This window comes from Heliangelus exortis, chromosome 6 (assembly GCF_036169615.1).
Source record: "Heliangelus exortis chromosome 6, bHelExo1.hap1, whole genome shotgun sequence".
In the NCBI taxonomy this organism is placed as follows: Eukaryota; Metazoa; Chordata; class Aves; order Apodiformes; family Trochilidae; genus Heliangelus; species Heliangelus exortis.
The window spans coordinates 2,225,544-2,239,833 of NC_092427.1; the positions used below are offsets into that span (position 1 = coordinate 2,225,544).

Sequence of the window (14,290 nt, forward strand, 5' to 3'; positions counted from 1 at the left end):
TTCAGACCTTTGCTTTGCCTTTGGAAGGGGACAGAGCCAAGGATGGCAGAATGAGCTTCTGGCAGAGTCTGAGCCTTGGAATTCCTCCTCCTTTCCAAAGAGTGACTGCTTCAAACAGTACTGGGGTGGTGAAGGGGAGGAGGAAAAAGAGAAAATAACTTAAAAAACCCAAAGCAACTGTTTTTTTATGTGCTCTGACAAAGTAACGTGAGCTACCTGCAAATGAGCAATGGGTTTTTGGCTCACAGATGTCTCAGCCAACAATCTTAGCATTTTAAAAAAAGATACATTCTAGAGAAATAACTGTATTAGCATTTTGTATCACACAAAACACGAAAACTCTAGCTCTAGTAAAACAAATAAGCTGTTGAGCTTGTCTTTATGAGACAATAAAGCTTCAAAATGCATCTAGTTCCCAGTTGGTTCTTTTGTTTGGTTGCTTTTGTTCATTGTTTCTAAATTTTACTTTCTTTAATTAAAAAAGCTCATATTTTCCTTAAAATTGCACTTTACAAAGTCACTGGTTAGTTGTATTTTCCATGGAAAATGTAAAGTACTTCATGACAGCCACTGAGTAGCTGAGTATGAGGCAGTAAGGAAAAACACTTATCAGTTCTTTACAACTATTATAATTCCTCCTCCTAATCTATTTATTAGAGTACATAGCCCAAACAACAGAGGAGTACTAACTATGTTACATATTCTTGGTAAAAAATCATCAAAAGACCCAGGGAAAAAACCCAACTTGCACTTAAGGGCTTTTTAATTACTTGTTTTGGGATGTAGGTGTTTGCCAAGTGAGCTACTCTGCGTTTTAAACCACAAGTTATAGCAAAAAAAAGCCAAAAAAAAACCCCCAGCAAACCACAAAACAGAGAAAGAGAAAATCTAAGTGCACAATAAAGGGCTGGAAGGGCAACCCTGCTCTTTGCACTTGCACAAGGACCTACTTTGAGTGCTTTATGGATTTCTTTTCTGGGTGTGTGCTTACAGTTTGGGCACTTTGGATTCATTTAGAAAAATGCACTTGGCCATTTCTCATCTCCCAGCCACTCATCCTAACCCTGTGATGCCACAGGCACTTGAAATGAAACTGCATCCCAGAGATGCTCCTCTGCTTCTACTACTTGAGAAATGAAACGAGTCCAATTGCTTAGAGAATTGTAAGGTGTGCAGAGTAGGTCTAGGTGGCATCAGAATTAAGAATGGAATAGAAAATAATTTCCAAAACCAGTATTAAATGCTCCTGAGTTATTAGAATGTACTTTGTGATGATAACAGTGGTGGGTTTTCTCATTAGACAAGCTGTAACATAACAAAAGCCTTAAAAAAAGAAGTAGTATGATAAAGTGGAATCTTTAAAAAGAGAAACTAGAATACAAAATTCCCCCTCCCCAACCCTCTTCCTTTTTTTTTTTTTTTTTTTTTTAAATCCTTTTATATCTGTGAAGAAACTGAACTTACCAAGCAGACCTGTCCCCAGTAGAGGGTTAAGTAGCTGTGGCACCACAGAGTTATTGTTGAGTTTAGCTGGACCAGATGGATTCCCAGCACTATTAGATATGTTCAGCAATGTTTCTGCCATTGACACCACTGCTGTCCCACCACCCAGGGTGGACACAGACAGTGCTGCCACTGCTGATGATGTAGTGGTTGTGGTAGTGGTTGCTTGGGAGGAGGTGGCTATGGAAACCTCTGGATGATTTGCGGTGTTGCCCGACGCGGAGCTGAGGACACCTCCCACCAGCTGGGGGTTCAAGGCCATTAATGCTGAGGCCCCAGAGACAGCTGGGAGGAGCAGGGGGTTGGAAGTAGTGTCAGTGCCTGAAAAGCTTGGTAAAGGGTTGCCCAGGGGGTTGGTTAAGAGGCTCTCCACCCTGGTGCTTTCTGACTGATTGCTGGGCAAATGCTCGGCTGGGGCTGGCATCTGTGTGACTGTGGGCAAAGGGTTGTTTTGCTGTTGCAGCAAATCTGAGATGGTCAGATTGAAAGATGGTAAGGGAAGCATGGCAGCTGCTTGGGCTTGGTTCTGAAGGAGGGTTGCTAGAAGCTGGAAATGAACAGGCTGGAGCACCTGCCCATCCACGTCACTGGAGAGAAAAGCTAAAGCAGCATTTACATTCGGGTTGAGAAAACCTAAAGGGTTGAGGTTGACCTCAGACTTGCCTTCTCCTGCTGAAGGCTGGAGTATATTTAATAGATTCTGGTTTAGGAGATGTTGCTGATTCACTGGCAAAGAGATAGGAAGAGAACTGAGGAGGTTTTGATTCAAAGGATGTGGAAGATTGTTGTTTGAAGAGCTGTTCTGCGGGAAATGGAGCGAGTGTTCGTGGCCAGCAAAAGGGAAATCACTCCCCAGGGGCAGCTGGCTCTGGAGGGGGTTTCCAGCTGCAGTCGTGACTATAACACCATCCTGAAGCACAGATGTTGTCTTTGTGATGGCAGGTTGGCTGGTGCCAGCTATGGCTATTGATGACGAAGGTCCTGAACCCCCTGCAAGGCAAAAAAAGACAACTCTGAATAGAATGCTGCCTGCTGGGAGGCTGAGCAGAGCCCCAGAGTAACCAGGTTGACCCAAAACTCTAATATTTGGCACCCGTGCACAGGAAAGAAAATGTTTTGAGTATCCAGACTCGAGTGTTTTTTTCAATACACACATCAGTCACCACCAGCTGTGCCACAGCTCCTCAGGAATTATTTCACTGTACCCCTCTGTTTCCCTTAAATTGCCTGAGTGGGGATACAATAGGATCATTACATTTTTTGATCAGTCATTACATTTTTTGATCAGCATAAGCCTAAGAACAACCACAGCTTGGTGTGGTTGTTGGTCCTGGACCAGTGTGAAATGAACTCTTATGAAGAAGGAGCACCAGGAGACAGGAGTGATGCTGTGTGAAGGTGAGAGTGCACCTGAGATGTGAATCTTCTGTTTCCTGCTCTGTTCCATGAAGGAGTTGTAGAGACTTGTTACTTAAATAATTATTTTGGTCTCGAAGAAAAAAGACAATGATGACAATTATGTATCATGTTGCTGCCTGTGATGAAATCTGATGAGCAAAGTAGCTTAGCAGGCACCTCCCTCCAACAATTGATAAAGAAAAAAATGTAAATAATTGGGGTGGTCCAGTCATATCCATCACTTGGCATGAAGGTGTGTGTGGGTTACATGAGGTTACTGTGAGGGGGTCACATGGACAGAGGGAGCAAATAGTAAACAGAGTTTCTTTGGGTCTTTTTATGCCCTTTGATGAACCCTGAAGTATAAATTATTCATTTTTAGTTAAGGCAGAATCTTGAACTGATGGTGGTCATACAGTGAAGACATGAAAGGAGACCAGGGGAATTAAAGCAAATGGCCTGGAATTATGTCCTTCTACTTCACTCACTGAGGAACATTTAAGTATTAAAAATATATATTGCATGTGTATTTTCCATTCTCAAATGCCCTGCAAATATAACTCATGTGACAGACCAGAAAGTATTAATTCTAAGAAAGTATCAATTAGCATTTTTCCAAACAAATACTATTTGAAAAGGAACGTGCAACTACACTGCTAAGTACTGAATAAAACCTTTACATCAGTTAACTAAAAATAGCATTTTTCAAGTACTGTAACATGACAATTCAAAAGGTATAAAATTAACACACTGCATTGAACTCAAGAGAAGAAAGATCTCACCCTCTCTCCCAGGTACTAACATCACATTCCAGTGCAGAAATTAAACAACAAAAGACAAAGTAAGAACATATTGTAATCATTAAGCAGAGGATACCCCATCCTGGTGTGATGAGAAATATGGTAACGAAGCAATAAAAGCTGTTTCATGACAAGTACATTTCCTGAGGCAGCACTTTGGAACAAAAAAAGACACACTCTTGAGGAACAAAAACCCACCCATGCACCCACTGGGTTTCCACTTAGGGCTCTGTGTTTAACATTTCAGATTAGGCAGGAATAGTAAAGCAATCCCTATTTTGACACCCCCAAACCTGGCAAATGCCTCATACCACAGAATTTCTTGGCTTGGACGAGACCTTCAAGATCATCCAGTCCAACTTTTGACCTGAGAAATGGGCACAGATGCTCTCAAAAGCCAATGAAAAGCTGCTGATCAGGAAAATTCCTCACTTCCAGATGTAAGATGAAGAAGTTCCTACAACCAATCTATTGATGCAGATGAATGAAACCCACAGCTATGGGAAGTAAGGTTATTTTCTGCCAACATATCCACCCAGCTTCTGCTCACCTAACCCTGGGGACAAGAAGCTTCTGGCAATGCCTCCCCAAAATGGAACTTTGCAGAAAAAAAAAAGGGAGATTTTCTCCAGCACGTGATGACATGAAGGAATATGTGACCCACTGCCATGACATGTTAGGCAGATTTTTTATGTGGATGCCCTTTTTCCTCCCCTTTTTTCTGCTATTTTTTTTAATAAGCCCATAGTAAGAGACAGTTGATACAAATGAGCAGCAAAACATAAAATTAAATTCAACTTAGATGTTCACTGTTTGTTTTTAACTCACAGCCATACACTGAGGGTTTAAATCCAGCTACACAAATCCCAGAGAGCCTAAGCTAAACTATAACTGCACATCTCCCTTTTTTTTCCTGATGCCTGAAATATTTTAAACTGCATTTTTAGAAAAGTAATAGAAAAGTCTTTACAGTTTTCGTGGCGAAAAGCAGATTATTTTTGTTTTGATGGAGAAAACACCCAAGTGTGGTAGTTTCAAACTCTCATGTTAAAACATGTTGCAGAGCCCAGAGCAATACACATCACTAACAATCAGGTACCTGTTTGCTCACAAAAAGGAAATTATGCAGTTTTCTTTTGTTTTAATTAAATCAGTATCTAGAACTGATGCCTCAAGGATGTAAATACTCAGAAAAGTCCCAAAGACCAACCTACAGAGTTGATGAATACCATTACAAAGCTTATTACACTTCTGACAAAGCCTTTTCTATGTGTTTTGAAGAGAAGAATCACTTGGATCACACAGGATGGATGCAGATCCACACTTCAGGATACAAATGGCCTCTTAAATAATGCTGGCTGAAAATTTTCTCACTGCAGCAAAACCATCCCTGCACTTTGAAGTAAACTTCACCTGAGTCTCTCAAGCTGTAATCTGCTGGAATGGGACCAGGTAACACCTGAACACCTTCAGACAGCCATTCTTCCTCCTTCCACCTAAAATCTGTCACCTAGAGAGGCAACCACCAGCTCAGCCTGACACCAGCACCAGTCTGACACTGGGTTTTCTAAGGTCTGAGTTCATTTCAGGCAATTATTTTCCCTGGAAACTTTACTCATGCAAGAAGGGAAAGACAGGTTCCCAAGCTTCATTTCAGGCAATTATTTTCCCTGGAAACTTTACTTCTGTAAGAAGGGAAAGGCAGCTTCCCAAGCTTCTCCCTTGGTGGCCAGGAAAGGCTTCCCCTGCTCCAAGAAATCCCATTCAATGTCTTAAGCAGCAGCAGCACATGGAGAGATTTTATATTCAGGCATGAGGAAAGTATTCTATTTATAGAGCTCTTGTGAATGTAAAACCTGATTTTGGTATTTTCAAGTGGACCCCATCCCTAATTTATTTATGAACCTATTTTTCATTCCACTCAGGTAAATAAGCACAGGAAAGAGCAGCAAATCTCAAAACTTCTAAAATTGTTGCTAGGTTCTTGTCAAACACTGCTCTGATCTCTGTCCCCTGCTAAACACCACTTCTGGAGAGCTGACCTGAGAGGTCTAGAGTGCATTATTCCAGATTAATTAGCCAATTAATTAATTGCTAATTAAAAAAATAATCTCGATGGATTGTGAGTACAAGGAAGAAAATGGGTCCTTATTTCAGTGCAGACTTGGGGAGTTCAGGAGCTGAAGAGGTGATGAGCAGCCACACTTCAGCAGGAAAAGAAAAACAGGCAAATATTCCCCCCAGCTTCTCTTCATCCCCCTTCACAGAAAGACACAGCAGGAACTGGTGTAGAAGAGCCTTCAATGGGGTAGTAGCTAAATTACAGCTGCATTCTGGGACAAATCTAGATAAAATATGATTTTTGGATCTCTTCCAAAACACCATCTCCAACAAGTCAATATTCTAGCTGAAGCAATGCATGCACTCCATCCTCACTAACCCATAAGAGCCCTCAATCTAAAAAAGACCAAAATCCCAATTGTTTGTTCCTTCCTCTTTCTAAGAGATGCCCATTTCCCATAATTATTCCTGATAGTGCTGCATCCCCAAGGTGCAGAAGCCTCCTTCCCCTGGAGGAGGACCCAGAGAGCCCTCTGGACTGCCCAGCCTTACTTTCAAAATCCCAGCTCCAAGATGCAAGCTGAAAATGAGGAGTTCTGTGCCTTTCTCCCACGTGAGGAGCAGCTGTGAGGAGATGCCTGACACCAGCAGTGTGAAGATGGGAAGAGTTCTGGGGGAGAGCATGGAAAAATGCTACATGTACCCCCCCAACTCAGTGTTAGGGGCTACACTGTGAGTACAGGAGAAGAAAACTACTCAGAGGATTGTCCTTTCACCTGCAACACCCAAGCACAGCAGCAGCAATCTGGAACTGACTCAGGATGCCCCTTGAGCTCCAGTTTTTATTCCCAGTGGGATCTAGACCCACACTAGAGTTTTTCAAGAAGGGCAGGATGAGTTCTTTGGTGGAAACCAGATGGTGGTTTCAAGGTGACAAACAAGGTGGCTTGGAGAGTAGTGCTGTAAGGAAAAAGCAGCTCTGGCCACTTGCACTTCCTCCAGCCAGGAGAAAAGAAGACTGACAGCACCACCAAAGAATTTCAATTTTTGCTCACCCAAAACTCCCCCATGAACTGGTTTAGCATGACCATGTCCAGGCTCCAAGATAAAAGTTGATGGGAAACACAGATAGGTGCTGGAAGCTAAAAGGAGATCACAAGTTTGATTCCAAGTTTGAGGAAATAATGTGATTTTTAATTCTGAAAAGCCAAGGCACTGTAAGCAGCAGCTCAGTAAACAACAGTCCTTAGCATTCAGAGCCTCTGAAGAGTAAAAGAATTAAAAAAAAAAAAAAAAAAGATGAAGGATTTTGAGTAAAAGCCATGAAAGCCTAAGATGTCTGTTGGCTTCCAGGTCCTGCAGCCCCAGACATCTGCCAGAGGTTCTTCTGCCTTTTCTTGAGAAAAAGGAACTGCCTTTGCAATGCAGTGAGAAAATACCCAAATAATAGATATATTGTTCTCTCAGAGGTTCAAATAAATGCTTTATGAGAATAAATAAATGGAAATTGAATGGGATATAAGTTTTAAAAAATTATTATTTTGCATGCTATGGTATTTTATTTACATTTTCATTTTGCTTTCTTTTGAAAGCAGGTTTATTTTCCTATGTGGATTTTATCTGTGTTCCTTTTCAAAAAGCACTGCTTGACAGGTATTCTTAAGAAGATGCAATAAAAAATGGTTTGTGTTTGAGAAGCTTCCCTCTTTCTGCTCACTGAAAATAAAGCAGTTGGAGTGGAAGATATTTATCATTCACATCTCAACACCATCCTTTCATGAAAGAGAGGAACAGAGAGGTCCATACCCTGCTGTTGGGATGGTAGGACAGAGTGAGAGGTCTACCTGGTTTAAAATCCTACTTTATAAACAAGATTTAAGATCTGAACACTCTGGAGACTTGGACATTGATCTTCAAGGGCTGTCCTCAGGAAGAGAAGTTGGGGTATGAGCTGCTGATTTCAAATGAAGCAAAAGGAAAGAGTCAAAACCCCAAAATCATTTCTGCAGCAGCAGAATTGTGTCTGCATAAAAATCTGTAGGAACAGTAATGACTTCACATACTGTGAATAATGCTCAGCTTCCCTATACACCAAACAATCCAAACTGAAAGTGAGCTCCTGGAGTCTTTATGGATACTAAAAAATAGTTCTACCAAATTAAAGAACCTTAACTATATATGTATTTTCCTAAAAAGTTGCAGTTACAGAGACAAATTAGAAAATTATACTGGAAATAGTATTTTACAATGCATTTCCCTGGGAGAAATTACCATTATGTAGTCTAATATTTCAATAGTCTCAACAATACATTGCTGGAGTTGGTAGAATAAAAATAACCAATAAGACAGGTGTGGTAAGTACTTAGGAAACTAAAAGTGCAGAATTTGCTCATTAGACATTAATATCTAAAAGAGCTGAAAACAAATAAATGTTATACCTACCACTTTCCCAATTCCTACTTTTCTGCATATTCAATAAAAACAGATCCAGCTGTATTTCACACTTCATATTTTACATTTTCTTTATGGCTTTTTAATTTTAATTTAGAACATTTCATGGTTTTGAAACCCTTCTCACAAACTCACATTCCACTCCTTGGTCCTGTAATGAGCTTTTTGCTACAATCTCCACCACTTCCACCCTCTCTAAGGGTAAAACTCAGCAGCTCCTGCAGAAGAAATCTGCAAGATCCATTCAAAAAGCTCAAGTGAGAGCAGAAAGTTTGCCTGCCTGCCTTACCCTGAGCTGACCAAGGTGTGAGAGCACAAAAGATGACTCAGGCACTGCAATCACTGCTCTGTCTCAAACAGTTTGGGCAACCTCTACCACACACACAACCCCTGCTCCAGGCCTCCAGAGGCTACTGCAATACTAATATAAGAATTAACATCAGTTTTGAGGCAGGAACAGATCGTTTGCCACTGCTGTAATATTTTTAACTGACTGAGTTTAAGGGGGTGAACTTCCACTGCAGGGCAATCACTGCTGGAGGTGAGGTGACCTCATATTCCTTAAAAATTGGAGACATCGCCTTCCTGCTTTAACTGCACATCCCATCACTTCCCTATAAACTTAGAACCACGAGCTATACATTTTTATAATTACATTCTCTGCTTTCTTTCTGGAATGGAAAGCATTTCAGATATGTATCTGGCATCACATTTACTCCAACGCTTCCCATTCCCGAGAAGCCATAATTCAGCACTTAACCGCAAACCACTGTCAGCTCCTCTCCTTATCAAGATCCCGAGCTCCCCGGAGACAACAGAGGCATCACAAACAATGAACCAATAAATAAAACATCCATCTCAGCCCAGCAGAACCAGTTAAAAAAAACCCCAAACACCTGGGCTCCTCTCACAGACAATACTCCCTCTGCACAGAACAGGAGGCTGTGGAACAGCCTGCCCGGAATCTCATGCTTATCACTGGAGCTTCTCAGCTTATTACTATGACTACGAGTGGCATAATGCTGCCTGATCATCATCTTTGGGATCTTTTTTTTTAAGTCACAACGAAACAGATGTAATGCTGGCCCCGTTCTCAATAGCGTTTTTCAAACTCTTGCTTTCACAGATGATTTTTTAGGAGAATCGGCGAGGAGCGGAGCTCGCGGTCTTCTGAAAAGGGACTGAGCCAAAAAAGACCCCACCCAAATTTTGGGGGGAGGGCAAGAAGCTCAAAGCATTTTCTAAGCCAACAGAAATCCCTAAAATCAGGCTTTTTAAAAAAATGCCTGAGTATCAGTCTTGGCTCTTCTCCTTCCTCTAGCTGCTCCGACTTCCACATTTCACCATCGCTGCTGTTTTTAAAATTTAGTCTGGGAAAACTGTTCTGATGTGCTGAGCTGTTAGCAGAAAGCAGAAGCACTTTGCTAGTAGAAAGCTGTCAAGACAACAGCACACAAATGAAGGAAGAGTCCTTCAGTATTTACTCAGTTTTGGCACTTAGTCTGATCTCATCCTGCAGCGTTCCCCCCTTCACAGTTGTGGGAGATGCATTGCAGATGAGTTAAAACATCTTATTGCTGGTTTTGGAAACTAAAAATTCAATGGAAAGAATTATTTCTTTCAAGAGTCCCCACTCTACCCCCTGAACTGCTTGAGAACACTTCCAGAAGATGTGGAGAGCTGAGTATGCCTGGGAAATCTCATAAATTTATTCAGTTTTTCTTCCCAATCTGATCTTTGGTAAAGTAAAATTAATCTTTTGGCATTATTTGCCTATTTTATAAATCCTTTACCTTTTATTCACCTAAATTTCACTCTAACCCCTGAACTGCTTGAGAACACTTCCAGAAGATGTGGAGAGCTGAGTATGCCTGGGAAATCTCATAAATTTATTCAGTTTTTCTTCCCAATCTAATATTGACAAAGTAAGATTAAACTTTTGGCATTATTTGCCTATTTTACAAATCCTTTACCTTTTATTCACCTAAATTTCACTCTAACCCCTGAACTGCTTGAGAACACTTCCAGAAGATGTGGAGAGCTGAGTATGCCTGGGAAATCTCATAAATTTATTCAGTTTTTCTTCCCAATCTGATCTTTGGTAAAGTAAGATTAAACTTTTGGCATTATTTGCCTATTTTACAAATCCTTTACCTTTTATTCATCTAAATTTCTAGAAGAAGTATGGCAGTTGGAACACTAATGGGGTTAAGAGTCTGCTTAGCTGAAAGACTGAGTCACTGGCAAACCCCAATTTTTAGGGAACAAAACAACACAAGAAAAACTCAAGCTGTGTGTCTAAGCAGGAGATGTGCTCACTAAGCAGAGCTGGACTTTGAATCTTGGTATTTACCTGAGAGGTAACACCACTGCTCTTGACAAACTGGGTAGGGCAGTGCCTGAGGGGCCCCAAGGAGCAGGGGAGGTCAGAGTGTGGCTACTCACAGCCCTGGGATCAAGTTTAAAGAGGAGGAGGAAGGATGGAGTGGCAATGATGGGGTCTGTGTAGCTACAACACCTCTCAGGAAGAGCCCTGAGGATCTCACCAGAGCCAAATAATTCAGCCCTCAACTTTTTCAGACACTGCCCAAGTATAAATCCTTATAGGAAGTGATACTATGTCTTGGCTACTTTAATTCCCAGGCATTCCCAAGTGCTGGAATACCTCAGAGCCAGGCTTGCTGAGCAGCTCAGTGTGGGAGGTGAGCTCCCAGGGCTTACAGCTCTGGCTGGCAACCACCCACATCCCCTTTGTGGTCCTGCTTTGAAATCCTTGCTATTTCTGTACCTTTCATGAGGAGTGACCACTAGCCAGAACACCACATCCTCACTGCCTTTCTCAATGAGCCAGGAGCACCTCCAGTTCCACATCACATTCCCATTTTTATGGTCTCCAAGGTTCTACCCAGCTTCTCTTTTTCTAGCTTTCTTTGAGTTAATTTTCCTCTCCTCTCCTTTTTCCTTTCCTTTCCTTTCCTTTCCTTTCCTTTCCTTTCCTTTCCTTTCTCCTTTCCTTTCCCCTTTTCTTTTCTTTTCCTTTTCCTTTTCCCTTTCCTTTCCTTTCCTTTCCTTTCCTTTCCTTTCCTTTCCTTTCCTTTCCTTTCCTTTCCTTTCCTTTCCTTTTTCCTTTCCTTTCCTTTCCTTTCCTTTCCTTTCCTTTCCTTTCCTTTCCTTTCCTTTCCTTTCCTTTCCTTTCCTTTCCTTTCCCCTTTCCTTTCCCCTTTCCTTTCCTTTTCTTTTCTTTTCCCTTTTCTTTTCTTTTCCCTTTTCTTTTCTTTTCTTTTCTTTTCTTTTCTTTTCTTTTCTTTTCTTTTCTTTTCTTTTCTTTTCTTTTCTTTTCTTTTCTTTTCTTTTCTTTTCTTTTCTTTTCTTTTCTTTTCTTTTCTCTTTTTTCAGCATCACTGATCTGACAGTTTGCATTATGTTTATTAAACCAGAGCTCCCAAAACCCTTTCTTTGAGTTACTGTTTTCCAAGGCAATGTTCCATTCCCAATTATATTACACTGCACTTGGCTGTATTAAAATAACTTCTTTTGGAGTGGGATGGAAGCTCCTCACTCATTGGTATTGGTCCTGTGTGGTCTTCCCTATTTTATTATATTTCACTGTTTTCTATTCTGAACATTTCACCAGTAAAAATGAATGTTCTGAGTCTAAGGAAGGGACATTTTTGCTAAATCTGCCCTTTATTTGTCATTACTAAACTTCTAGTCCTTGAGTTTTTTGTATTTCTGATGTTCTGATATTTGAGATGACTTTTTATCTTTATTTCTATTTGTTATGGTTATTATATTTATATATATATATATTTTTTTTTTGTTGTTGTTGTTTTTGTATAGAGCTTTTTCCCCAAATATTTTTCTCTTGATTTCATCTACCCCATCATTTATGCACGTTGCTTTCATGGATTTGCATGTTGGAAGTTCAACACACACAGATTTTCTCCACATACAAAAGGAAGAAAGAAAAGAAATAAAAAGAAAAAGCCAGACTCTACAATAAAGATACATCAGACAGTGACACTGTCCCAGTTACAGAAAGAACAAACAAATCCAGAGAAAGGCAAAACTGCTTAATGAATAAATCTTGAAGCTGCCAAACTGGGTTCTACCTTTAGTTTGCATCAGGAATTAATGAGGAACACAATGTCAGAGGTTATCAGAAATATTAACACCATTCCAAATTAGTCAAGAACCCTGGTTCCTCCTATAGGACAGCTGTTAGTAAACAGAGTTTGCAATCCAAATACTACAGAACTGAGAGACTAAAATGATTCATAAAAATTGAACATCACTGGTCTTTGAGGGCTCAAAACTGGAATACAGCAAAAGTCTAAACAGAAATTTTTATTTTTGTTATTTGTTAATTTTTAATTCCATCACACTCGTACTGAAAATTACCTGGAAACCAAAGATATTATCTGAAGAAGAAGAAACCAAAGGCTAGAGTAATAAAACTTGGTCTGAGTGGTTAAAAGATAATTAAAAGCTTAGGCAATAACCAGCTATCTAATTGTGGTGAGTCTCAGTATTTTTTTCTCTCAGGAACTATTTTATGATTAGCAGCTATTCTGAATGCTGGCACAGAAACTGCAAACAGACTTAGCAATTAAAATACTGAAAGCAAGAAAAAAAAAACCCCAAACACCAAACAAACAAACCACAAAGTCAAACATGAAAACAAGAGTTTCCTGAAGACATCTTACTCAGCTAAACTGCTCTCAGATGCCCAGTTGACACCCCACAGATGTGAAACCATCAGCTCTCTAACACCTCTGTGCAGAATAATTCACAATAAATCTCTGATCAGTTTTGTCTACATACCTGGTAACTAATTTTTATTAATTATTAATGCAAAATACTCAAATGTTTGTGGTTTTTTTGTTTTTTTTTGGTGGAAAGAATATTTCCATTCTCCTTCAAACACAATAAAACGCCCCTATCTGGATTTTTCCCAGCTCTGGATTATATTTAGATCTTCAGTGCTGCTGGGATGCCTCAGGGAGGCTGGAGGAAGGTTTCTGCACTGGTTTAGGGTCTTGCCCCTGGGAATAACACAAAGAGAACCTGAAATTTCATCTTCAAGAAGAAAACTCAAGGTCTCTAGGCTTCCCAGCCATCACAGTTGCTAATAAATGCATTAAACACAGATTTTGCAAGCATCAAAAAGAAGAAATGAACCCCTTGAGTAGTGAGGAAGAGAACATCCTCCAATCTTTCTGGCCTTGGCATACACATTTATCATTTAGACAAGAAGGAAATGTCAGTTTAAGGCTCTCTATATATTGCTATAATTCTATCAGTTATGTCCAGGGCATAAGAAATCCCATCCTATAGAAGCACCACAGCAGATCAGGAGTTCCCAGAGGGTTTAGACACAGATTTCTGTTCCTATATTGATGGTAACTGAATTGGCTGCTGCTGTTGAAACCTCTCTTCGTGGGGCTTGGACACATCCATAGGTTTGTTCCGTCGCATCTGTCTTCTGGGGAAGGAATTCAGGAATTCCCTACAGCCAGGGATTGGGGATCCAAGCAAAGGCTCAGATGAACTAACCCAGGAATGAAGCCAAGCTGTGCTCTGGAGCCCAAGCAGCCTTCCTGAGAGGTCCCAGCCACCACCACCCCAAAGCAGGGCAGGGCTGTGGCACCTGGCAGGGACAAAGTGATGGGGTAAGGACAAGAAGATGCCACATGGGGATGAACTTGGGTTCTTGGTTTTTGAAGCTCACCTTAACTTGAAGCAACCTTTTATTGGTAGCTTTTCTGCAATGCAGAACTTCTATTAATCAGTTCCAGCCTGAATTTCGTGCAGGAATCTTGACTTTTTTCAAGCTTTACCCCACACGGGGTGGATAACTACAGCTCAGCTTGCTGATGGTCACCACTGGGCTCTGATCTCACCTAAAATTCAGTTTTTTCTGTCCCCTGGAGGGCAGGTTACTTCAGTCCAGGGCTGCAGCAATGTCACAGCTTTCAGCAGCCAGGAGGACAGTGACAGAAGAAGCCACAGACTGGTCCCTACTGGTCTCAATGGAGGTGGAAAGCCAAAGAGCTCCTGGTAGCAGTATGCTTAGA

General features: G+C 40.8%; 1 protein-coding gene across 12 annotated transcripts in view; it reads right to left on the reverse strand.

Moving 5' to 3' along the window:
• Positions 1 to 14,290, reverse strand: part of MBD5 (methyl-CpG binding domain protein 5) — a 137,269-nt gene that overhangs the window by 15,786 nt on the left and 107,193 nt on the right. For 10 of the 12 annotated variants that reach the window (XM_071746383.1, XM_071746381.1, XM_071746377.1 and 7 more), the window contains one exon: positions 1,465 to 2,493. In XM_071746383.1, the coding sequence (XP_071602484.1) occupies positions 1,465 to 2,493 (1,029 nt within the window). The remainder of the gene's footprint in view (positions 1 to 1,464; positions 2,494 to 14,290) is intronic. The other 2 variants (XM_071746387.1, XM_071746386.1) reach the window with 1 other exon arrangement.